Genomic DNA, 27,460 nt, shown 5'->3' on the forward strand with positions numbered 1-27,460 from the left:
AATCACTAGTGTCATTGCTAAGACTTTCTGAGACAGAGATAGTGTCTGTCAGACTTGGAGAAGATGGTGCTTCACCCCATTGTTGCACAAGAGACAGATCTAAAGATCACAAAACAGAGTAATGCTTAGAAAGGCTAAGAAATCACAAAACTACCATGATTGCACTCTTGGGTTGTAGACAAAACATGAACATCACCTCATACTACATTACTTGTGCTTAAATTTGCACTCGTTTGTCAGGGACACAATTCAGATACTGACAGGCCACCTGAGAGACTTTTATCAAGAATATTTAAGGTTGAATCAACATAAATTCATCAAATCTACTGTACGTATCAGTCTCATAAACAAAAGTTGTGAACTCTGATTTCATTAATCTCCAGTTTCCAAAAAAGAAATGCACAGTTGAGCCGATGATAATTGCACACAAATATTTATGAACTAATACTACGAACAATAAAAATGTCTGAAGACCTTTAAAAAAATTTACCACAATTCGGTGCACAAACGGTGCCCATTCTCGTACTAGAAACCTGTTGGTAGAAGTCTTTTTCAAAACTGAAGTAGTTTTATTTCATAACAAATTTGACTAAATCCATGATCATTTCATTAAGGGTTGGGTGTACAATTTCTGTGCAATAAAAAAAAAAAATCCTGGCTTCCAAACCACCATCATAGGTATTTTTATGGATAATATTTGTATATATAAATTGTTCAGTTTAAGAAGAAATTGTGAAAAGGACACAAGCCTATCACATTTGCCTGAAAGCACAACAAACCCAAGATGTTTATTCATTGTGTTTCTTCACTTGGCCAACAGCAACTATGGACAGCAGTGACTGAAGTGGAAAGCAAGTAAAAGCATAATTTCAAACGCATAACCTGCTCTAACTAATTTTCAAAATATATTGTCTTCTCATTTGGAAATTACTCAGTTGTGACTTGTTTCTTCCAACCCCCTTCATCACCAGGAGAAATAAGGAGCAAAACAATAAATCAGTCAAAGACAAATGATCTTGTCCAGTTTGAGGTGAAAAAACAAAACAAAGCAGAAAGACAGGAAAAGCTATTTGACTGTTTGCTTCTTGGGGGGTTTCTCCCTAACAACCTCATGGAGCAATAATTTGGCAAATAAAAGAAGGGACAAATCAATGAGAAACTGGATTTTTGATGCAGATCTTAGAAGTGAGACAACTGAGAAAAGAAAAATACAGAGTTGAGATACAGAAGGTAGGAATTTAAAGTGTTCCTTTGTCTGAGCTACCCGAAGTCAATTAGCATTTCTAATATTTGCAGTGATTCAAATAACAATTGGTCACAATAGTCTCATCTTTTTCTCATCAGACAAAAATGATCTGCTCTAACTTCTGGGAAAAAAAATGAGTTGAGTGCTCTTTTGTCATACTTATTTTTGTCATGGATCATATAGAAACTCTAATCTTGAACTAGAACATTTGCAAAGAAAATTTGAGTATGTCAGTGCTGGTTGATTTATTCTGTTATAACAATACATGTGGGATAATTTATATAAGTGTATTTTATTTTGAAAAGTCAATATATTTTACAATCTCGGATCACATACGTTTAACATCTCTGAGCTTTTACTTTGAAAGTGGAGCATACTTCACAAAATCCCTTGACTCACTGCAAATGGCAGTGTTTTTCGAGGGCTATGGAATGTAGACCTTTTTTTCCCCAAAAAAATATAAATTTAACACCAGGTCAGTTTGCCTTTGTCTGTCAGATGTTTTGTTACTGGAAAAGAGAATCAAATCTGACCACAGACACGAGAACCTTCATCATCACCACCTCATGTTCAAATGTGTTTGTCTGAACTCATTTTAAATCACATTTAAAACTTAATAACATGAAAGTGGACATTGTTGTCCCGTTAAACTGAAACTGTTTTTTTCAAAGCCATCTATGCACAAAGTTCAGTTATAAAGTTTAACATCAATTGGTTACTTTCATTCATTGTCATTTTATTTCTGAATCTGTTCATATTGTTTGCCACAATATTATCCAGACCTCCACCAGCTATTTAAGCTGTCTGCCAGTTTTTATTGAAGAGGTTCAACCAGCAGCAAAAGTTTCAGTCAACATTAAAATCAATGCAAGTAAAAGCATGTGGAAGAATGCAGAAAAACAAATGTAACAATAAAATAACAAAACAAAACAAATGTAACATAAAATAACAAAACAAAACAAATGTAACATAAAATAACAAAACAAATGTAACAAAATAACAAAACAAAACAAATGAAACAACAAAATAACAAAACAAAACTAGTTGAAGTAAAACAACAAAACAAAACAAATGTAACAAAATAACAAAACAAAACAAATGGCACAGCTAAAATAACAAAACAAAGCTAACATAACAAGTAAAATAACAAAACAAAACAAATGTAACAACATAACAAAGTAAAACTAACAAAAGTAATGTGACAACAAAATGAAGTAAAACCATAAAGTAAAACAAACAAAACGACTAATACAAAGTAAAACTAATGAAACAAGTAAAACAAAGTAACATAGCAACAAAATAATGTAAAACCATAAAGAAAACTAATTAAACTAATGTAACAAAACACAAGTTACATTAGTTAACTTAAATTAGTCCTCAATAGAGGGATGCCAGCAGCAGCAAAGAGTCTTCCTGATTCTGCTGAAGAAACTTTGGTTTCTCTTCAGTAGTTTTTCAGGACGACCAGAGGAAGCACCAACTGAGGAGCTGATGTCTCTATCTCCATCAGAAGGCCAGAAAACTACATCTTCATCAGAAGACCAAACAGATGTATCATAATGACTGGAACAGAGATCTTGTCCGTCAGAAGTCCTGGATACTGAGTCTTCCTCCCTGGACCTGAAAATGGACATCAAAGAGACAGAGGTCTATGAGCCCCAGGAAATTCTGTCAGACTCGTCTGAGGAACAGTCTTCATAGAAGTCAAATGGCTTGACTACTAGGACGACTGCTCTGTCAGACTCCTCTGTAGAACAATCTTCACCATAGTCAGATAGTTTGACTGCTATGACCAACTGATCAGATTACCTGGTGGCTGTAGTGGTGTTATAAAACCCAAAGTCGAGTTCCCAGTCAGGCTCCTCCACTGGACACAGACCCCTGTTAGACTGGGAGGGGGCCAGGCTGGATGAAGGGTGAAAAACAAATACATGAACCAGTCAGTCAGCTATTAAAGACATCAGTTTATCATTTGTTCTGTACTAGTGTGAACATCACAGTCACTTACTAGTTTACTCTGCTGTGAGAGAGCTTGGTCAGGGGGCTCATGGTGGTGAGTGGCTGCTGCACAGCTTCACAAGGGGATAGTTTGGGATCCCCATCAGGATGCAGCATCTTTTTAAAAAGATTCTCAACAGCCACTCTGACCTCCCTTTCAACACTGCCTCCTTTTGGATACATCTGGATTTGGAAACAGAGTAAGACCAAGTGATCAGCTCTCACCTCTCAGTGGCTGAGTAATACCTGCTACTGATTCACTTCATCCTCAAACAACACAGCAGAAAATACTTACATTGGCCACGTCTTCCAGAGAGCTGGACAGCTCCGTCACGCTGTTACGTTTCTCTGCTCTCATGTTTTTTGCTGCTGTGTTTTCTTCGAATGTCTGAAGGACCAAAACATACATGACCACTGTTTTAGAAGCGTTCTGATGACATATTGTGATGGAGCAGTCAAAAACCTGAGCAAGGAAATATGATGAAAAGGAGTCCAAAGACCTACCTCTTGCTCAGCGTGGACAATAAAGTCGATGCCTTTTCTGAGGACGATCACAGCTCCTGTCCCTGTGTTTAGTAAAACAGCAGAAATTAAAAAGATATCTCTGATCAAATAAGTGTGAAAATCAACACTGGCCTCAAGTAGCGAACACTGATAAGGTTTATAGCAGGATTTTCTAAAAAAATGATCTTTTACTGTTCTCAAAGCCTGAACAGAACGTGACACAGAGCTGATCTGTCCAGTGTTACATTTAAGGAACAGTTTAACAGTTAGATTTTCAGTTTTATACATTTTGCTGACAGAGCAGATACACTGACTTTGTCTGTGTTGAGTCGGTCTTACCTGATGCCATGTTGGTCGAAGTTCTCCGTTTGCTTCTGTGCTATTTGTAAGTGAACCGTCAAAGTTGTGCTGTCAAGTGAAATTAAATGTTGCTCCTTCAGTCTTTGAGTGCTGATGGTGGAATGATCCCTGATGCATTGGAGATGTTTTTTTATGCTGCCACCTCATGTGACATCTGGAATGTCATTTGTGTTCCGTTGCATTGTTTGAAAAAAAAAAACAGGCAGTTCAAATAAGTGAATTCAGCACCTTATAGAGTGAAGAATAATGTTTCGCTGTACATCTGTAGTTTTACAATATCTACAGAATAATTACAGTCAAAGCAGTACACAGTCCACAACAGATGATCTGTATGTTCAGTTTTATTTTTTGTCAAACACATGTCTGTGAGCAAAGTGTAAAACAAAATGTCCTTCCTCCTGGACCTCAGTGCAGTATAGGATAGACATTGAAAGAAAACAAGTTCAAAAAAACAACATACCTGAGTTCACCCTTAAATGCAGATTTGGGGTAGTTAGTCACCCACCACTGTATAATATCCTGTGATTTATTTAGTTCACTTTATTAGTAACTCATCTCCCCATTAGTCCTCAAATTATTTGTCATTAACAATGTTTTGCTGTCAAAATGCTGAACATGACAAAAGCGTCTTCCTTTCATCTAACAAGTTCATGTTACAAGATTCGTGACGTGTTTTTTGTTGTTCTTTTTTATTTTTCATCATGACCATTAGAATCTTTAAGTTCTTCACAAATCCTCCCTTACTTTTACCTCTGACTGCATCAAACACCTTTTGGGCATAAAAAAGTTTGTTTTGGCCTTCCACATTACAAAATGTGAGAAACAAGTTGCAACTGCGTTATCCCAAATAAAACATAAAGTCTTAAAGGCAGAAGTTAAAAGCTTTTCCTCCCATACAGTGCATCTTTGATTGACACTCAACATTTTAGTTCTCACATGTTCGGGGACTTGAGAGACGACAAACCATTTGGGTCCGACAAATTCAGTGTATTTGTCGGACCCAAATGGCACTTTTCCATGATTTCTATTTAAATGGGGCCCACACAGAACCTCCAGCTCTCCCTATTGTAATGTAACTTATGTTCCTGTATTACACCTTCATTTACAGTCACTCTGCCCCTTGTAGGTTTACTTTACAGGACACTGTCACCTTTATTTCCACTGGGAGGACTGACATGAGACCACTTCATTGCAGATTCTCTACCAGGCACTTCATCCTAATTTAGCCCTGTGTCTTTTTTGCTTTGTGTGGTTGTTTTATCATGTTTAGCCCACCGTAGGGCACCACTTTAGCAGTATATAGTGAGTGTAGTGAGTCAATAAAGCATGCATGGAAAGTAGAATAGAATAGAATAGTCACTTTGTTGTCATTAATAACATAATAAATAAATACATTTAGGTGCATTAGCTCACCATTGTACTGGTAAAAAAAAATTAAAAGTATATGTATAAAATATCTCAACATATACAATACATACAACGTGATTTTTTTTGAAAGTAATATTGCTTTTTTTAAAAAGCAGTATAGTAGCAGTTTAAAACAGTGTAGCAGCAGTTTAAAAATGGTAGTGACTGCTCTGTGTTACAAGTATGTACAAAAAAGATCACTAATCTACTTTATAAAGTTCCTCCAGTTGTGGATCTACTGTTTAAAGCTCCTGCTGACCTCCTCCTGCCCCTGGTCAGGATTGAACTCTCGACTGCTGCAGTTCATTGGCTGCAGTTCCTCTGTGTGCTGGTAGGCGGCGGTGCGAACCACACTGCTGCCACAGTAACATGGCGGTCTGTTGTAAGCAAAATGTGGCTTTCAGTTTCATGAACCGAAGGAAACAACGCGGGAGATGTTTGTAGTTCAACTTATGTGAAAGAAAGCCGGCAGGATTCACATGTCGGTCTGGTATCTGGGGCTCCGGTGATCTTCCACTTTGTCGCTGCCGGTAGAGGAGTTTGGGATTCGATCCCGGGTGGACGGAGTCCAGCTTCCCGTTTTCGGTACGAGGTCTCTCAGCCTTCGCCACCGGGGAAGAAGCCGTGGAGTTACACAGGGTGAGTTTTTAACGGTGCTAGTATTCGGTTACAGGCTGGTTTTAGCTACATTATAGTTCATATAGCGACACACACACTCCACTGCTACTTTAGCCAGTTAGCATTAGCTGTGTGTGTTAGCTCCGTAGCGTGGCAAAGAGACGAAGTGACTCATTGCAAAAACAGACGACTTACTGAAGTTTATCACTTCAATAACTTAATGCTTCGTATGTTTGGTTGTTGTAACCTGCGCCGTATTAAAGTGTGATTTTAAAACATTGAGGACTGTAAGTCTTTGTGTATTTAACGTACATGTTCACTTGGCTGTAGAGAAGACTGCGTTAAACTGTAATATTTTTGAATGGAGTTTGGTGTAACAGACTCAAACGACTACTAGCTATGTTTCTCTACTCCTCCATAATGATTATTAGCAAGCTGGTACATTATGAAAATATAGCAAAGACGTGACTTTTACATTTATTTCCTCTTATTATGCTGTTGAATAGTGGTTTATAAATAAGACAGTCACTCCCAGGGTAAGGGGGATCACTGAAGTAGTATGATGAAATATTGCTGTATCTGTAGTCACTTCCATGATACATTTTGCAGATGCTGTGAGGTAATTTATAAAAAATACTGTGTCTGTCTTGTGTTTGTCTGTGTAGCAGCAAAATCAGAGTGAGGAGGAACTTTCCTTACACATGAGGAGGCGTCTCACAAGACAACCAGCAGCAGAAACCCAGAGCTGATGGATCCCACTGCCTCTGGACAAGGTCTGTCAACAAACTGTAATCTGGCAGCTGTGTGGTGGTGTGAAGGTTCCTACAAATACAACATTAATTCTTTCAAGTGAAAATGTACTTAGATTATCTCATTTATTACATTCAGTGGTGGAATGTAACTAAGTACATTACTCAAGTACTGAAATAAAAATTGAGATATTTGTACTTGAGAATTTCCACGTCTTGTAACTTTGTACTTTTACTCCACTACCTCTCAGAGGCAAATATTGTACCCTTCACTCTACTACATTTGTCTGATCGTTTTAGTTACTTGTTACTTTTCAGATTACAATTTTTCATGACCTTCCTACCCAAAAACAGTCTGCTTTATGTCTAATTTTGAAGAAAAGGTGTTCCTTAATTGGTTGAAAAAATGTTTTCTACTTCTTAAGCAACATACCTAATTTTTTAATCAGCTTTGATTAGCTGTAAAATGCACGACCAGGACAGCAACTCTACAAGCACTTGTTACATAGAATATGCTGTGTTGCTGTAAATGAAACTACCAAAGAATACAATGCTGCATAATATTTGACAAAACTGACATTACAACATTTTGTTTTTCCAGGATAAAACTTGAGTAACTCTATTCAGAAATAATTATTAATTCTTAAAAGATCTTGGATGATTTTATAGAGCAGTGTATCTGCATTAAAAAGATAAAAAGTAATTTTTAAGTATTTGGAAAAGGATATTTGGAGCCTTTCTCATACAGTGTAATGCTGATAAAGGCATCCAAAATAGTACTTTGTTTTGGAAGGCATTCAGATCAGGCTTTGCACTCATCATATAGCGCATATATTTCCTTGTATAGTGGCAGCAATTGCACAATGCTATAACTGAGTATCTGTTTTTGGTCCATATCCGCTTGTCTGTATCTAAAATGTCTCCATACAAATGACTCTTCTTCTTTTTCAGTGTTTCTCTCCTGCTTCTTTCTCCTCTTGCTGTGCACATGTGGAGCCTGTATGTCAACAAAGTTATCATATTGTAAAGTAAAAAACAAGCAAACAAACAAACAAAAACCTAAGTGTATCCCAGAACAGAAATCTGAGTAAATTATCTTCTATCAGAGAGACTCCGCTTGTAGATTAGTCATTGAAAATGAGAACAAACTTTATTTTTGTATCAAGCAACAAAAAAATGCTAAGGTGATATGTTTGAGGTAATTTCCTGGAATGGACTTTTAAGCATGAGTTCATCACAGTGTTGAAGCTGAAACAGTATTTTGTGCAGTGCTGCTACTACTATTACTACATGAAGTGGTTAAATAGCTCACCCTCAATTATCTACAGCAGTAAAATGCAAAATCCACATTAATACAGCAGTAATATTATTCCCAAAACATCCAATACAATCATAAATCACTGACAGGGAACATTTTACTGCAGAATTAAACTTTTGATACCTGAAGTGCATTTTGCTGTCAATACTTACTTTGACTGAATTACATTTTTAAATGGAGGACTTTGGAGTGGAATATTTTAAATGTGTATTTTCGCTACTTTTAAAAAGCAATGAATATTATATGTGTTGATTTTTTTGACTTACAAAAAACATATTTAAGAATGATAAAAAAAAAACTACAATTCAACATTGTGTCATATTGATTTGTGTGTTCAAAGAAAGTAGTTCAAGAGTGCAAATTATTTCATTTGTACAAATGACTACTTCCAGAGCCTGAAATTGAAATTTGTACACATTTTCCTTCATTTTCCACAACGCCTGCCATGTTTTATAGTACAACTCTTATATATATATATATATATATATATATATATATATATATATATATATATATATATATATATATATATTCCTGACAATTGTTTATTGTAAAGATGCAGGCTGTAAAAGTAGCATTTGTTGGGATGTAACCATGGAATAGACAAAAAGATAGTTGTGCTTGTATTCCTTTTAATGCAACTATGCGTCGCCTTAATGGTCCATTCAGTGCATTTTTTTCATTTTAATTTGAATCTGAATAATGATGTCACTCTATTTGCAGAAAAAGAGCAAAGTAGGTATTTACCGCCCAGCTCAAAAGGACGACAACGGAAGAAAAATCCCAAGTATGTCGATTATGAAACTGATGACGTACCTGATGTAAAGCAAAAAACACCTAGAAAGAGGTCACGAGGAGAAAGAGGAGCTTCTCCAAAAACACCACCAAAGAGGAGAAAAGCTACAACTGCCACTCAACAGACTCCAGATGAGGAAAAAGAAGCAACAGACAAAACACCTCCAGAGGTAGTTGAAGAGCCTGAAGCAGAGACGCCTAAAAAACAAGCTAAACCTCGGAAAACACCGTCAAAAAAGACGCCTGCTAAAAAAACTCCTGCCAGAAAAACTCCGGCCAGAAAAACTCCTGTCACCGATGGAGACCTCACATCTGGAGAGGTTGTAGTTCAGGATAGTGTGCAGCAAGAAAATGGGGCGCCGAAACCAAAGAGAAAATATGTCAGGAGGAAGCCTGTACAGAATGTGGAACCGGTTAGAGATCCACCAAGTGAGAACAACACAGAAGAACCTGAGGAGGTCGAATCAGGTGGCCGACGCCGGAGAGGAGCTGCCAAAGCGTAAGTTACATGAAGTCTGATGTTTCAATAACTACTGATCAACACATTAGTCCTGCATGTATAAACATAGACACTTTTAAATGTCATTATCTTCCAGAAACAATTGGAACGTTCTTAAAACAAGAAATGCTCTTGATACAGTGCCTTGTGAAAGTATTCGGCCCCCTTGAACTTTTCAACCTTTCGCCACATTTCAGGCTTCAAACATAAAGATATAAAATTTTAATTTTTTGTCAAGAATCAACAATTGGGACACAATCGTGAAGTGGAATGAAATTTATTGGATATTTTAAACTTTTTTAACAAATAAAAACCTGAAAAGTGGGGCGTGCAATATTATTCGGCCCCCTTGCATTAATACTTTGTAGCGCCACCTTTTGCTGCAATTACAGCTGCAAGTCGCTTGGGGTATGTCTCTATCAGTTTTGCACATCGAGAGACTGAAATTCTTGCCCATTCTTCCTTGCAAAACAGCTCGAGCTCAGTGAGGTTGGATGGAGAGCGTTTGTGAACAGCAGTCTTCAGCTCTGCCCACAGATTCTCGATTGGATTCAGGTCTGGACTTTGACTTGGCCATTCTAACACCTGGATACGTTTATTTGTGAACCATTCCATTGTAGATTTGGCTTTATGTTTTGGATCATTGTCCTGTTGGAAGATAAATCTCCGTCCCAGTCTCAGGTCTTTTGCAGACTCCAACAGGTTTTCTTCCAGAATGGTCCTGTATTTGGCTCCATTCATCTTCCCATCAATTTTAACCATCTTCCCTGTCCCTGCTGAAGAAAAGCAGGCCCAAACCATGAGGCTGCCACCACCATGTTTGACAGTGGGGATGGTGTGTTCAGAGTGATGAGCTGTGTTGCTTTTACGCCAAACATATCGTTTTGCATTGTGGCCAAAAAATTCGATTTTGGTTTAATCTGACCAGAGCACCTTCTTCCACATGTTTGGTGTGTCTCCCAGGTGGCTTGTGGCAAACTTCAAACGAGACTTTTTATGGATATCTTTGAGAAATGGCTTTCTTCTTGCCACTCTTCCATAAAGGCCAGATTTGTGCAGTGTACGACTGATTGTTGTCCTATGGACAGACTCTTCCACCTCAACTGTAGATCTCTGCAGTTCATCCAGAGTGATCATGGACCTCTTGGCTGCATCTCTGATCAGTCTTTTCCTTGTTGGAGGTGAAAGTTTAGAGGGATGGCCGGGTCTTGGTAGATTTGCAGTGGTCTGATACTCCTTCCATTTCAATATGATTGCTTGCACAGTGCTCCTTGAGATGTTTAAAGCTTGGGAAATCTTTTTGTATCCAAATCCGGCTTTAAACTTCTCCACTACGGTATCTCGGACCTGCCTGGTGTGTTCCTTGGTCTTCATGATGCTCTCTGCACTTTAAACAGAACCCTGAGACTATCACAGAGCAGGTGCATTTATACGGAGACTTGATTACACACAGGTGGATTCTGTTTATCATCATCAGTCATTTAGGACAACATTGGATCATTCAGAGATCCTCACTGAACGTCTGGAGTGAGTTTGCTGCACTGAAAGTAAAGGGGCCGAATAATATTGCACGCCCCACTTTTCAGATTTTTATGTGTTAAAAAAGTTTAAAATATCCAATAAATTTCGCTCCACTTCACGATTGTGTCCCAATTGTTGTTGATTCTTGACAAAAAATTAAAATTTTATATCTTTATGTTTGAAGCCTGAAATGTGGCGAAAGGTTGAAAAGTTCAAGGGGGCCGAATACTTTCACAAGGCACTGTACATCTGAAATGGCAATCTAAGAATTTACTGTTAAAACAATGTGAACAAAATCTTCCAGGGCGCTGAAGTACCTCCATATTTTGGCTAAAGAGGTCCTTAGTCACCCCAGCGATGAGCCCAACCCCCAGCCATCTGCCGACCGTGAAGACTCCAACACAGAGCAGAAAAGTTCCAAAGGACACAAAGGTACAGTTGATATGCCTCTTACTCTCAGTGCATCAAACACAGCTAAGCACCGTCTCAGACAACCTCTTGCTTCATGTAATGCTCTTCTTATATTATGAATTGCAAAATACACATTAAAGGTAGTCAAATAATGTTACTGGGTGATCCGAATTCTCATCGACGGTACTGGCTTCATCCTATTTCCAAAGCATATGTAAACTTAAATAGAACAAATATTATGTTGAAAAATAGCATATTTAGCGGAATACTACCAAACCTGCATTTGCTCGAAGCCAAAATTAGGGCAGTAGTTACACATTCAACAAGTACATTTATCCACTTTCTCACAGAGAGTCATAGAAGAAGTTGCAACCACTTAATGACCTCTACAGTAAATATGAAGCTACTGCATGATGAGCTCTAGAGGTGCCGGGATATGGATTTCACTATGTTAAGCTTTTATGCTAAGCTAAGATGTGTATAAATATTCTCATCTAAATGAAACTAAAATGTCAAACTCCCTCACCACCTCTTTGAAAAGTAACCTTTTGAATCCTCCACAGTTTCTTGGGGTTTTGTGCTCCTGTCACATTTTTCAGTGTGTCTATAAATAAGGTATATACAGTACATGTGAACGTCAGTGTTCCAACTTTTCATGTCACAGTAGTTGTGTGTTGGTGGTCAGAGGGAGCAGAGATATTATATTGTGCTTTCAGTTTTTAATGACTATTAAGGTGAGGCAAGTAATCTCCGGAGTTTGTTACTCTGCCAAGGAACGCGGCGGAGTTATGTGTCGATCTGCATACGTCAGTTTGTCTGTCTGTTAGCAACAATACTCAAAAATGGACAAACTGATTTGGATGAAATTTTGATGGAAGGGCAGAAATGACACAAGGACCAAGTGATTAGATTTTTGCAGCGATACAGCTTTTAGTCTGGATCCACAGATTTGTTAAGGATTTCTGCATTATTGAGAGACAGCGGCACAGAGTCACTGTAACCATGACAACTACAGCTGATGATCACACGATTGCGATGCTGCTACAAATCGACCGCTGTGGACTTATCAGGACTTATCCATCAGAAATCATACGACTGCTTAGCAGCCTTGGCAGAGTACTGTGCTCTCTGAGTGCTTTTCTTGTTGCAATATAAAATTCCGTCACCAGTACAGAAGAATGAATCTACATGTTACGTCTGATAATAGTAGCAAAAATTTTTATGTATCCTGACATTCATTCTTCTGTATTTTCCTGCAGGGCGTCGAGGCAGGAAGAGGATACATCATGACAGTGATGCTGCAGAAGATGAAGACTTTGTTCCAGATATTGAAGAAGAAGAAGAGGAGATTGAAGAAGAAGCAGAAGAGTCAGGTTCAGACTCAGACCTGGACCTGGGAACAAGTAGAAGAAATCCAGCAGTTTTTTGGGACAAAAACGATGTTAGTAGTTTTTTTCTTGTCTTTACTGTATTGTTTTTAAAATCTACCATCCTTAGTGAGTCATTGTGTTGGTTGTGTGAGTTTCAAAGTGGAATTCTGAAAGTTTTGTTATTAAAGATCAGTCTTATTAACCCTCATGGTGCCCTCCGGGTCAAATTGACCCGTTTTAAAGTTTAGCAATGTGGGGAAAAAATATTTTTCCAGTGAAAATTTCCACATTTTCAACATTTTTGAACATTTTTGGTGGAAAAAATAGAAATATTAAAAAAAAAAAGTTTCTTAAGAACATTTCCAAAAAGCAATATCAACCAAAATCCAGCGAATTTTGCTGGATTTTGGTTGATTTTTTTGTGAATGCTCTTAAAGAAAATATTAGAAGTTGTGCTGATGTATATGTAATCACTTAGATATTTTTATGATTTTTTGGAAGATTTTTACTCTTTTTTTAAAAAAATATTGCCAAGAATTTTCCTGCCAAATTCGGAGGATTATATTTTTTTGCAAAACTTTCAAGGGAAACTTTTAAGGAATTATATTTAAACCATCTCAGTACAAAAATAATAATTTTCTTCCTGAAGGTTTTGCAAATTTTCCAAAATTTGGGGATTTTTTTTTCTTTTTGCTGAATTTTTGGACTTTTTTTCAGACAAGGAAACAGTATTTTTGGTGCCCGTAAATGAAGACAACAGGAGGGTTAAACAGACTGTATGTTTATTTTACCTTTATTGCTGTCAGACTTTCAAAAGAAGGGGTTTTTTTATGCAGTTTTTAAAATGGGTTCAATACTGACTTTGGATTCCAAATTGACGGTGAATGGAAGATTTTTTTTTTCCACTCTGTCTTCTGAAAGTTTTGTATTTGGACCAGCAATCATTCCTATTAGTTACTCACCTCCTTAAATATTGTGTTATGGAGTCACCTCTTCTGACACCAGGAAACACCTGTCAGAGACAGTTCAGATAGAATTTTCATAATTTTATCAGCAAAATTCTTACAAAACTTCACAACTTGCACCAAAGCATGGATCATTATCATTTGAACCAAAGTTACCTATCTTTTACGAGAATATTAGGATAGCTGCAGAATTAGCAATGTAGCAAGACTGAGATAAAAGAAAAAAGATGTGCATAATGGCAAAACTTTTTTTTTCTCCTGCAGATGTGCTCGTATCCCATACCTCTGAACGGACTCACCATCGGCATCATGAAGCCTGTCTGGGACTTCACCGAGGCGACCAAGAAGTTGTAAGTAGCTTCACTCACTCCTGTCTTCTAGTTGTGTTGAACTGTGTTTGCTATAAGTATGCACGTATGCTTTTAGAGTCACACAGTCAGTTAGTTAGCAGTAAGTAACTGTCAGCATGAACTAGCAGTGAGTGTCATTGTCCTCCCACTGTACATCTGCGATAACTGTCCTGCTCGTATTTCAAACCTCTCTACCATAATTTAGAAGAGCTGGCTCAGTCATAATATCATTTTACAAGCTCCAATATAAACATCCAGAGGAGCGAAACAGCTCCGGAAAAACACACCACTGACAAACACGTGCTTGTTTACTAAACCGCTTGTTATTTTTAGCCATGTGTTTGTGTATGTGTGTGTTTTCAGCCGTGAAGAGCACTACACCAGCTGGGTGTTTCCAGAGTGGGTTCCCTCCACCAGCAACTGGGACCCTGTGCCACAAAGGTAGTGAACATTTCCTGTCATTAGTGGGTTGATCCATTTTTTCCAGACATGGGCTCATGTCGTGTTTTAGTTTTACCATTGTTTGCTCAGCAACATTCTGACTCTCTGCATTAAAGAAGCTGCTTTATAAATAAATGTAATTGCACAAGCAAGTAACTTTGACTGCTTTTTAAAAAAAAACCTTTTTCCAATAAAACTTTTAAACACAGAAAGCCATACTGAATATTCTTGCTGATTGTGTTTCAAAACTGGCACAAACAGCTTCTCTTCAGGTACTGCAAGTTGTTGCATAGCTTTATATCTCCTCAGCTCATGCTTTACTGTTGTTAACACACTCTTTTTGTATATTACAATAATTTGGCACACACCTGTCTAAGCTACCTACCAATAAATGCAGGATCATGAACTCCATATTACTCAAAACTGAAAGAGTATCCATTTTCCCCCAAAAAAAACAGTACAGGTAAAATACTTGCATATGCTTATGTATATTTAAATAAGCAAACATAAAGGATTAGGCTTTTTAAAAGGATGTGAGCAGCAGCAGACAGACAGTGCAGCAAATGGAGAACAGAAGTGATGTCATACTTATATAGTCAGCAGCAGCATTCCTGATTAACTTCAGAGGTTTGACAGCAGATGCAGGACTCCATAAAGAAGAGACGTGGTTTTGAACATGTTTCTATCCTGTCAGGGGCTGTGAAGCGTCTGCTGTACATTTCTGGTGAGATATGTATCAACGAAAAGTGAATGAACAGAGCTTTGTACATCTTATATGTTATTTTAGTGATCTGGAAACATACCTGCCTCAGGAGGTTCGCTCAGCTGCTTTCAGAGTGTCCAGAGAAAGATGTAAGGAGAAAGAGATGCCTCTGCAAAGACTCAGCAGGTGAGACTAAAATTATTAGTATTTTCAGCTGGAATCATAGCTGGGAAAATGTAATTCAGCATTAGATTCTACAATTTCATTTAGCAGACGCTTTTGTCCAAAGCGACGTACAACACAAGCAAGAATAAAGACATAAGGAAAAACCTGTAGTAAGTGTAGATATCCTCTGTAGTACTCAGACAACCAATTACTTAAAGTGGAATATGAAATTACATGTTGCTTGATAGTGTGTTACTTCAGTATTTTATGGTAGAGAACTCAAAACTGAAAACACCAACTTCTAAGCAGAACAAAGTGAAAAAAACTTTTTTGTCTCTTGTTGTGGTGAATAGTAGAAAACAGACCCTAGTGGAAGATGAATTTATAATGATATATTATTGATTATCATTATTGTATATTGATATTCTCTATGTCTGTGGGAAAACGTCTCATAGACGTAGAGATTATCAATCAAAAGACATATTTCCATTGCCAAAGATGCTTTTAACAAGAAAAAGACCGTCTTCATGAATACGTGCATCAGTACGCCGACAAGAGTAAGAATCCTCAGATGCTACATCTGGTCAATCTGTGGATGCGAAACGGGGACAGTATCAAACAATATTCAGAAGAGACTCCAGGCAACAGAAGTGTGGTTCCTACAAAGAATGCTAAAGATATTGTGGGTAGAAAGAGTAACCCATAAAGAGGTGCTTACGAGAGTAAATGCGGAAAGAACAATGCTGGCAACCATCAAATCGAGAAAAGTTAAATTTCTAGGACATGGACAGGGAAAGAAAGCAAGAAGACATCAGAGAATGTTGACAACAACATCAAAGATTGGTCAAATACATTGAATGCCATCACTGCTACATGTAACGTATGACAGAGACAAGTGGAAAGGCATTATATAGCACTTTACTATACCTGAAAGATACCTAAAGCGCTTTACAAGATACGTCACATTCACCCATTCACACACTGATGGCGGAAGCTGCCATGCAAGGCACTAACCCCGACCCACCAGGAGCAATTAAGGGTTTGGTGTCTTGCTGAGGGACACCTCAACATGATCCATCTCCAAGGATCGAACCGGCAATTCTCCAGTTGCAAGACGGCCACTCTGCCCACTGAGCCATGCCGCCCCCGTGAAACAGCATGGTTTAGCATGGTTGTTAACGCAATTACATGAGAAGCCTAAAAATTAAGAGTATTGATAGTGGTCACTATTTATAATTCAGCTTTTCATTGCCTACTTCTAATTGTTTTAGTTGGTTTGTAGTAGGGGAGACATCAAGTAAATGTATTTAAATTGTAGTGCTTTTTGGTGCATTTTCCTCATTTGCTCACTTTTTTATTAAATTGCTGTTGTGTAACTGACAGGTTTGAGGCACTGCCACCCCACCCAGAACGTTGGGACATGTTGCTGTATGCAGGCGGACCGGTCTGGGCCCTGGAGTGGTGTCCGACACCCGATGGTGCTATTGCAACGCAGTACATTGCTCTGGCCTGCCATCGAGGGATGGATGACCTGCACTACGCTAGCAAGACTTGTACAGGTTCTGGACTTGTTCAGCTGTGGGACGTGAGCAAATTGGAATACGACAGCAGGTACAGATGAAATACACACATTGGGATTCCCACGATGTGGATGTTGGAAGGCTAACTATGATATGATTATTTTCAATGTCTCTCAGAGCTGAAAAGATTTTTTTGTTAAATGGTGTGCACTTGTACAGCACCTTTTAGCAATAGTGCGGTTCTATGAGGCACTTTCTGTTGTGTTTTTCATTCACCTACTCACACGCATCAGTTGCAGTAGAGTTGCCATACAGAGTGTTCTCATGCAACCAGGAGAAATCTGGGCCACAGTGTCTTGCCCAAGGACACTTGGGAATGTTGAAGTACTGGAGATTGACCTGCCAGCCCTGTATTTAGCGGACAACCTGCTTGGCCACCTGAGTCACCTTTAGCTTTTATGTACTGATCTTGCTTCCCCCCTTCCCCCTCAACTAATGTCTCTGCAGCCCGGACTCCCAGCCTGTCCTGGCCTACGGTTTAGCCCAGGACAATGGCGTCGTATGGCATTTGAAGTGGTGTCCTGCAGGAGGCTGGGAGCTTCCAAACTGTGACAGAAAGGTAAAGTGTTTTTACAAAAGAAGTGCAATATGAAATGTTATAGCCTGTAGCTGAGACTGACATTCTGAAGTCAGGTTACATTCATGCTTTCACCCTTCAGGCTCCTTTCCTGCCCAGACTGGGCCTTCTGGCTGTAGCCACCTCCAACTCTTTGGTCACCATTTACAGCCTGCCCCACCCGGATGCTCTGCACTCCAGCCAGAAGCTAGCTAACTCAGGTAGGACTGTAATTATTAGTCATAGTTGACTACAATTTCCCCTTCAGTTTGCAGTAATTATAACCACTCAGCTATAGTAAAGGTAAAAATTACACAAAGTTTTAGATTAGTGCACAACATAGACCAGACAAGACATCCATACAATGAAATGTGTCCCGTGGCCAGCAGAGGGCAGTGTTGGCCTTCAAAAGCCCTGTAGTAATTACCAGTTTACTGCTGTAGTCTGAGGACCCTGGTCTGGAATAAGGCAATCCGTGTAGTTTTTGGATCATTGCTGCACTGTAAAAAATGACCAGCTTCACTGTGTTGAAAACTCCCAAAACTGCACCCAGCTGCTGATTTTCACTCCTTTCCATACTCTATTCATTTATACACCACAACAAAGAATATTACCAACAGGAGCTTCCAGCAGGCGCACAGTCACCTGGAAGCACCCCGCACTCCTCAGCAGCAAGAGAACAGGTTTAAAGTTCAAAGGACCAACTTTATTACAGTTTCAACAGTACCTGTATAAACGATGATCTTTTATTGAACACCTGAAGGCTGGGCTGGTGGTGTTACAGAAGTAAAAAAGTGAGAACTTTTCACATGATGACATCTACATTGCTACAGAATTTATGGAAATGCATAGGAGTGCAAATTTAAAATCCTTTCTTAATCGATAGTCAGCCACATTATCAATGAATAACCAATTAATCCCTAAAACAAATTGAATACCTTAAAAAAATTTCCTCTATGCTGAGAATGCAATTTTTAGCCCTGGATACATACCACTTGCTCTGGTACAGTACTCAGCTGATGTCATGATTAACTTTGGTTCATCTTTATTTTATGAGTTCTGGCGGGAAGTCTTTTACTACCGAAGAAGTCTCTGTCATGGTGTCCATTGTGACCTAAAAAAAACCCCACAATGTTGTCTAGTAAGTAGTCTTGAGTGATTTCCCCTTCAGGTTTGTTACAGTATCACAGGCAGCAAACAAGCTACAATCTTCCATCTCATCAAACACAGTAACGAGACACTACAGCGAAATGTGCAATACATTTTTTGATATGCACGTCTTTCATCTTCTGTCTTTTAAGTTAACATATTTTCAACAATTTGAATTAAACAGTACTTACCTAATTATCAATTAAGCATAAACATCCCTAGAAATGTAGATTATGCTCACAGTTTCCTATCTTAAAGCCCAGAATAACATCTTTGAATAAAAGTGTCAAACTTCAGGATTGTCAGTCGAAAAAATCCTAATTGCACAGAAGCCTTTTTTAATCTATAAAGACTACTAATTTTCAAAATAGTTAGCTAATTAATTTCCTGTTGATTGAATAATTGATGAATAGTTTTCCTCATACACAGCTAAATGATCTCATCAGTAAGCATCTAATCAATCACACAGCAGCTTATCCATCATATCAGACACAGACCTCATTAACTAGACCAGATCTTATGCCCGATACGAGGACAGTAACCATAAAGACCCTCACTCCGCTCGTGTGTGTGCGTATTTGGTGCTTGAGGGTCTATAAAACTACTTCATGCCGCTTTAACAATGGCAGCGGAGGACACGTGCACACAGAGAGCGCTCTCCTGGAGTGTGAGTATATGCTGACATTATGGATGGTGGGGCCTGTGGTCCAGTCCATTCAGATCACTGCGTCAGCCGCCTCTGGGGCTCTGCTGATATAACACTGTATGAATGAGATTAATGGCGAGCTTATCTACCACATCCATCATACACAGAAGCCCAGTTATATCTGTGTGTGTGTGTGTGTGTGTGTGTGTGTGTGTGTGTGTGTGTGTGTTTATCTGTCTGCGTCAGCCCAGTGCTACAGGCTAATCTGATTAAACATAACACCAGTCTAAGATCATAACATTTCACTACAGCACACACCTTGGAAATAAATGCTCACACGCTTACATTGTGTCACACTCGACACAACCTTCTTACATGCCTTATCCTATGGGGCATGCCTTCTCTGTAGCACAGTGTAACATGAGTGTTGACTAATAGTTGTGTTGGTCAGCTTTTAATGATTTTTTTTGTGAAGAATGCATTTCTTCAAACATAGAGAACCTTGAGTATTTGCGCATTTACTTTGACAGAACCTCAGCTATTCACCTATAATTGCATGCATCACACCAGCAAGAGCTGCTCGTACTCTGATTTAAGGGCATCTCTGTAGAGGAGCTCATGTACAGTCAATCATATGTTAATATTACGGTGAAATTCAATATATTACTTGACATCGGACTCCACAGTATTCCACATGGCTCGGTTTTATAATCAAGAAAAATTTCTAGTGCCTCAGTGTGGACATAAAAAGCCGTATAAAGCCTGACATTTCTATTCTTTTTACTTTTCCCCCCATTGCTTCATGGCCTCTGGTTTCCATTTTATTTTGTGGCCATGGATCATTGGGTCCAGTCTCCAAAGAGCTACTCCTGCTACATCAGCCCCCTGCTTCCAACTATAGGTTATAGTTATTGGATAGAAAGGTTGCAGAAAGCTCACATTTGAAGTTAACTGCACCAAAACACACACACAGAGACACAACTGCCCAGACAAATATGGACTAACACAGAGCTTTCGAGCACAGTTCTCGTCACAGATGGGGAAATACTGAGATCTGAAGTCTAAGTTTCCCCCAGTGCACCTATAAAAGCTATCTAAAATGTTAAAAATTGTGTGATTTCTGTATAAACATAAATGATTAAATGTTGTCTCAAATGCTACTACACAAAACATATATTTATTATTCATCTCATTTTTGTTGGTAGTCAAATTTACATGTTTACTAAAGTCAGCTTATGAAACATACACCATGTCCAACAGTATCCACCATTTATCCTGTTGGTGCCGGAGCCCACAGCATGTGAGGCTAGCCGGTCGTTGGTCCATCTTGACAAACAGTGACATTCTCAATGGTCCAATGGGTCTCTCCTAATGGTTGTGAAGACCCCTGACCTTCCCTCTAGCTAGATTTCACTGAAACACAAGAAATACCGAGATCTTATAGCCAAAGTGACATGAAGGTGATGTTACCGATCTTATCATGGTTTTAGTGCTTACAAGGCAAAAAAACAAAACAAAATCATACCGTTCCATTTATTTTTTCTTTTCAGCCTGCTCATGAAGTCACAGTAATGATACTTGGGATGCTAAAAAATGTTAGCATGCCAAAGTGAAATTCAAAATTTAATGATTAATAATGCATGACAACTAGAAAATGAATGTATGGATTATGAAGAGTCAATTGTAGAACTAAAGACTGTATTTTTTTAAGTCATTATTTTTGGCCTTTTTTACTTTATTATAAAGGACAGTAGAGAGAGAGACAGGAAACATGATTAGAAGAGTGGGGAAATGACAGGCAGTAAATGGCCATGGGTTGGATTCAAGCCCTTGACCGCTGCGTCAGGGACTATAGCCCCTGTTTATGGGTCACCCACTCAGCCAACTGAGCTATCTGGACGCCTTAGGGACTGTATTTTTTTTTTTTTTTTAAGTAGCAGAGAAAAAAGAATCATAACTTTTTTCCCCATTTATTTTTGAAAAGAATGAACATATTTCTATTTTTTTTTATTTCTAATAAGTTTCTAATTGGCCACAATTCTGACTGTAACACTTAAGGCACTTAAATGCTGCATACTGTCAAGAAGAAAAGATTCTACAACACATTCATAACTAAGGCAAATTGATTGTTTAAGCCAGCAGTGAGGTTTCACCTTTAAAAATGGCACAAAGTGACACTGCTTTTGTCTCTTTTCTCCGTAGCTGATGAAATGGAAATGCCAATTGGTTCTGTAATGTTTTGGGCTCTCGTTCTGCTTTGGCATCTAGTTCCAGTGATTGGTACATCTGGGTGATGCTGTTGAATGTGTTTCCACACACACACCTTATAGCTGTAGGTGTTTGTGTTTTGAGTGATATTTATAAATGCTAGCTGATATGAAAACATCCAGTGACAGGGATAATAGACAAATGCAAATTCAGCTTTTCACAGCACTGTTTTTATTATTCCGCCAAGGTGGAGTTATCTGACGATCAGCATTGGTTTGTCTGTTTGTCTGCCTGTCTGTTAGCAACATCACTCATAAACAGATAGTGGCATGGCATCACTTTAACTATGACCACAAGGGAACACTACATCAGCTGCCTGCTGATGATCACATGATTGTGATCCTGCTGCAAATCGACCGCTGCAGACTTATCGGGGCTTGTGCAAACAGAGAGTGACTTCAGCAGACACAAACCTGAAGCATTTGAAAGCTATTCATGCAGTCTAATCATGTGATTGCAAATAAGATGTGAAATTTCTGCAGGCTTTCAACAAACAACTCTGCTAACACGTGATTTTGACCTGCTGACTTAAAGCATATTTTGCAGGTACAAAAATACCTCCCATCGGCTCTCGTGTTTTTCAAAGAGCTACATTTATTTTGAACTGGCCTTAGAGGGGACGGATGGAAGAGGTACCTTCAACCAAGTGAAAAATGACCTGTGAATTTCTTCATATCGCCTCTCAGCCTGACATGATGAGCACTAATTGAATGGAGTTTAGCTATCTTATGTGACCATAGCTGGATACAATTTCTGCCAGTTTCAGTATCAGTTAAAAAGGTTAAAGGTGAAATTGGCTTGGATGGTGTTAAACAGGATGTGTGTGTGTGTGTGTGTCTATTCGACGCTCCCTCCTCCAGCCAAGCACTGTTAGCAGCAGATAATTATAAATGGCTTTTGTCCATCCAGTCACCAGAATGAATGAGCAAGTGAATGAACAGAGCAGGCTGTTAAAGCCGCAGAATTGGAGGGCGGAGGAGGTTGGAGGTGTAGACGCGAGTGTGGAAGGAGGGAAAAAAAGACAAAAGAGAGAATGGAAGACGGCGTAGTGAACTCACATAATTTACAGCGGAGTTCTCCATCAGACAAGGATCTATAATTGAAATGACAAAGAAGATGCATCACCGGGCCAGTTGTTAGTGTTGGAAGCTATGAATTTTAGGTCTAGTAGCTGACACTTCTTGTATCCCTACTCTGTCAATCACCGAGGACTTACTTAGGATTGGGTCGGGAAGGAGGTGGGAGCATCCTTAGTATGCGTTGTGTTTTTATTCATTGCTGGAATCAGTCCACTGTTTGTTTTCAATTTGGCACTTTTGTGTTAATACAGGTGCATCACATATAATTAGAATATGGTGGAAAAATGTCCACCCTGTTCTCAATATATGAGATGCATCTATGTTATTTTCAAGTATGTTTAAAATGTATGCTTTTCAGGAAACGCTGGGTTTATGGCTAAGAACTGGACTACAGAAGTTTTAGTGTAGATTGACTGTATTAGCGTTCATTTACTGGCCCCTTAACACAAAGCCCCATTTACAGAAATATACACTGCTGACTCATTATAGACATCAGTTAAATAGAACTTCCAAAACAATATTTGTCACCTTAGGGCTGAGCTGTGAAAGTGAGAAACTAATTACATTAAAAGTCTTTCATTGCAGTCAGGATCAATGATTATTCATTAATTTTTTAATGACCTATTATGTCATTTAATGCTGTGTCCTTGTAGTTGGACAGTTTGGGCTGCATGGATGTCCATAGAGGAGTAGAGGCAGACTCATCCAGAACTGTGGAGACTATAAATTTGACATGCAGGCCCTGCTGTACTCATGAAAAGTGTAGCACTGCCTAATGCATTTAGGCGAAACAACCAAACTCTTCTCTTGTTACTCTTGATGAAAGGTCTATCGGCAGTAGATCTCGCTGTTGTTTATCTTGAAAGCCTACTTTATCAGTATCACAGCTCAGATAAAACCAAGTTCTGCACTTTTAATCATGTTTATGTCACTGTAAACATACATTATACTAGATATCTATGTGTATGTTTGTCAGGGTTTCTAAGTTTCAGAGCAAAAAACAATGTTAACAAGCAAACGAAGCAGATGTCCACAAGCCACACATCAGAGTCAGGGTCTGCTTGCAGGCCAAATTATTTACAATTAGAGGCAGCAAGTTTGAAAGGATAAAAAAATTCGAGGTTTAGAGCAATTAAGAGCTCACCCTTCATCCGTACTTCCTGATGGGTTGATGCCACAAGTTTTCCTCCAAACTGCTGGTGACTATAATACACAATGGGGAATGCAGGTGCCAAGTTTTGACAAGGTGTGTTCGAGGAAGAGTAGAATACAGAATTCAGTGTCTGGCGCTGCTACTTCAGCTTAAATACCTTCTTGTAAATGCAAGTATATTCACAATTAAGAAGAGCACAGTGTCTTAGAAGCTGAAGACTCCAGTTAAATGTCATTTCAGGCTTCTGTGAAACCCAAGTCCAAGTTGTGAAGCCATGCTGGATAACATGAGTCCACGTATTCTTACTGACGGCATGCGTGGAGTTCACATCAGGTCTTTCTGTTGGTCTGGCGAGCTAAAAGAGCAAGCCTTGATTTACAACTCAAGAGGCTTATATAAAAGCACTAGTGTGTGTTTTTCTGAGGCCGAGCTGAGTTGATGGAGGGTGTAGGAGAGTGAAGAGGACACTATTGATCTCAACTCTCAGGAATCTAAACTGGAGGAGGAGAGAAAACTAATGATCTGGAACAGTCTGACACCCTTTTTTGTTATTGGATTTTACATCTATTGAACTCAACAGTGATGGTCAAGATGCACAGCAGAATTACTGCCAAAGTGGTGCTGAGCATCCAGTCATTTTTTAAGACATCAGGGACTTACTACCGTTGACAAAGTCGGTTCGTCCTTTGATCTGTCCAACGCGTCACAGTCCATCATTTGGACGGATTACCATAAGCATTGAGTTGATAAAATTTGATTAATTTCCTGGTTATGCCTCCATGTTGGTGATAGTAAAGACAGGAGGGTTGTCTGTTGTACAAGCGATATTTCTTCATAATTTAACAATTTATACTTTAATCATGGCAAATGTGCTGATGACATTTTAGTTCCAAAGAATGTAAGGTTAAGTTTGAACACAAGTCTTGAAAATAAACTGCTACTTGAGTGACTGGTGGGGGAATACAATGGTGTGGCAGTAATTCCACTTTCAAGAAATATTTTGGTACATGTTGATCTTTGACACTTCATTGAGCACATAGGTTATAGTTCCTATCATAGACTGTATATAAAGATGGACGTAGCATCTGGCTCCAAAAATGAAGCCCACCCAGAAGTGTCAAAAACTTGCAATATCATGCCGTCCGCTGGGGTTGGCTCCAAAAAGCTTTTGCTCCATAGACTCCAATTCATCACCGGAAAAAATAAAATTTGATAGACTGATTTTCTACAGCTCAGAATTTTTTTCCCATTAGTTTTCATGGTCAAAATGAGAGATCAGGTGGCCGATCTTAAAATAAATCAATACTGAATTTTAAATAAATCGTTAAAGTTGGCGGAGCCAGGGGGCGTGGCTATACTTGATAGACAGTCTTGTCTGGAATGATTGACAGATCCTTTAGGGTGAGGCTTTCAGCAGTCTGGCTTCAGTCTGGCCTGCCCATAGACTGGTCCTGCCCCTAGTTGCTCTCCGGTTCAGCCTGTTTGATGACGCTTTTTATGTCACTGGCTCCAAAAAATCCAAAATGGCGACCAGGAAGTAGCAAAATCCGGGCTTAATTTTCTCGGCATTGAAACACCAACGGGTGACGTCACGGTTAGTTCACGACTGGTTCCTATTGTCTACATTTTAGGTTAAACGAAATGAATTTGCTGTTCGTACTTTAGAAGGCTGACATTATAAAATAACTGAATACACTCAGCTTAAGTGCTGCCCTCCAATATCTATTTATTCACTGCAGCAGTAGTCTGTCCATACATGATATTGAGTGGTGTTGCTGTCTGACATGATTACCCTCCCCAGTATTTATTTAGCCACAGGCTTCTTGAAACTGCAGTAGACAGAAATCTAGAAAAGGAAAGGATTTCAAAATGACAGCTTCGAAATCTGCCCTCTGTACCCTGAGTCCCTCCCACCAGCCAAGTACAGGTGTATGCACAAAAATAGTTAGTTTAAAAGAAAATGAACACTCAATTCTGGCTTCACACCACTCTTCCGAATGAAAGTTGTCTGTTTTACCCATTTAGCCACCAAGTCCCACTCGCAAAGCAGACTTTCTTCTTCTTTCTTTCTTTATTCTTTATTAAACAGGGAAAAATTAAAAACATAATCAAGCCTGACTCAGTTAACTAACTGATTTTCAGCAGGTCCCTGTTCTGCAGTAGACAAAGACATACATTCACTCAAACAACAGAAACAACATCATTATTAACAACAAACGATCAATCATACAGGAGAGGGCACTCCAACGGTGGCCTTACTCGCTCTACCGAGTTTGTTGCTCCTTATGCTATCTCACCTAGGAGTACCTGTGGTTGGGCGGGTGTCAAGGCCTATATTTTTTAAAGCCTGAAAAAACAGCCACTAGGAAGTAGAGACGCTAAATCGCAAAAGGTTAGAATGGATTTTTTGTCAAATGATGCCAAAAATAATACCTTTAAAGTTTTAGTCTGTTTTTTTCCCAGTAAAATGATCCTGTCCAGCCATTAAATGGTTTCAGTGTAACTCTACATGGTTGCATCCTTTAGAATGTGCAGCTCTATAAAATCTAAGCTCTCTCCCCACCCAACACACTTTCTGCAGCTTGAGCATACCAGCTCACCTGAACAACATTCTAAACACACACAAATACGGAAAGCTCCACCCTGCAAGTACACAGCATTGGTTCTTCAGAATTGTTACATATGAAACTGTGTAAGTGTGAATCTGTGTTTCTAAGACTGTCACTGGTACACTGCAATTTCTAGACAAAATGCTGAGCCATCACTTTGACAGATTTTTCACTCATTGTCTGTCTTCTATCATACAAAAACGCCATACAGACATGTTGACAAAGGATAAAGGAGTAGATTTTCTCTGGAGCGAATCCTTACCATGGCAGTGTTGGCATGTTAAAAAAACATTTAACAGTCATAACATGGTAATGGCTCATCATGTTCAAGTGCTAATGTTGCTCTGCTTGGAGCGCAACTGACCTTAATTACATCTGACACTGACAAAGTGCTACTCATAATGAAGAACACTGAGCCAAGTCTGTCGATGTACAGCCAAGATGGTGGTCCTCACTGCCTATAGGACGTGACATAAAACAGATTTTTTACTGTTTGTACTGATGAAGCAATACAAAAATGTTCACATGACTTCCACCACTAGATTATAACTTTTCATTCTATGGAAATGCCCATGTTCATGTTCTTTGTATAGATCGCAATGCGTAGCTTTCTCACCACCTTTTAACAGTTACTAGGTCTGGTTTTATGCGTCTCTCCACAGGAGCAGACAGCGAAAAACCAAGAATATACAAGGTAGGCTCCTCTTCTTATCATACTGTCACAGTTCCCTGTATTTATTTCTGAACACCTACTTATTAGGCTACGAATTAGCACATGTAAATAGCATTGGCATACAGGAAAATATAATGCTCAACCCTAGTGTGTGTGTTGTAATTCCTGTCTCTTGTTCTCTGCAGGCACAAGGAGTACTAACTTTGAGGCTGGGTTCCTTCAAAGCTCCTCGCCATGAAATGAGTGGACTAGTCATGTCTATGGATTGGCTGCCTCAAAAGCCGTACAATATAATGGCTGTTGGATTCTATGATGGTACGCATTGAT

At 38.9% G+C, this 27,460-nt stretch overlaps 1 protein-coding gene across 2 annotated transcripts in view; it reads left to right on the plus strand.

Moving 5' to 3' along the window:
* The first annotated feature begins 5,854 nt into the window (after positions 1-5,854).
* Positions 5,855-27,460, plus strand: part of gtf3c2 (general transcription factor IIIC, polypeptide 2, beta) — a 38,416-nt gene continuing 16,810 nt past the window's right edge. Inside the window, exons 1-13 of one of the 2 annotated variants that reach the window (XM_022192711.2) lie at positions 5,855-6,154; positions 6,799-6,906; positions 8,924-9,494; positions 11,320-11,447; positions 12,686-12,867; positions 14,026-14,111; positions 14,475-14,552; positions 15,340-15,441; positions 16,804-17,031; positions 17,448-17,559; positions 17,660-17,777; positions 27,123-27,154; positions 27,319-27,448. In XM_022192711.2, coding sequence (XP_022048403.1) covers positions 6,882-6,906; positions 8,924-9,494; positions 11,320-11,447; positions 12,686-12,867; positions 14,026-14,111; positions 14,475-14,552; positions 15,340-15,441; positions 16,804-17,031; positions 17,448-17,559; positions 17,660-17,777; positions 27,123-27,154; positions 27,319-27,448 — 1,792 coding nt within the window. In that variant the 5' untranslated portion in view covers positions 5,855-6,154; positions 6,799-6,881. The remainder of the gene's footprint in view (positions 6,155-6,798; positions 6,907-8,923; positions 9,495-11,319; positions 11,448-12,685; positions 12,868-14,025; positions 14,112-14,474; positions 14,553-15,339; positions 15,442-16,803; positions 17,032-17,447; positions 17,560-17,659; positions 17,778-27,122; positions 27,155-27,318; positions 27,449-27,460) is intronic. The other variant, XM_051960987.1, reaches the window with a different exon arrangement.

Source organism: Acanthochromis polyacanthus, chromosome 16 (genome assembly GCF_021347895.1).
Source record: "Acanthochromis polyacanthus isolate Apoly-LR-REF ecotype Palm Island chromosome 16, KAUST_Apoly_ChrSc, whole genome shotgun sequence".
Taxonomy (NCBI): Eukaryota; Metazoa; Chordata; class Actinopteri; family Pomacentridae; genus Acanthochromis; species Acanthochromis polyacanthus.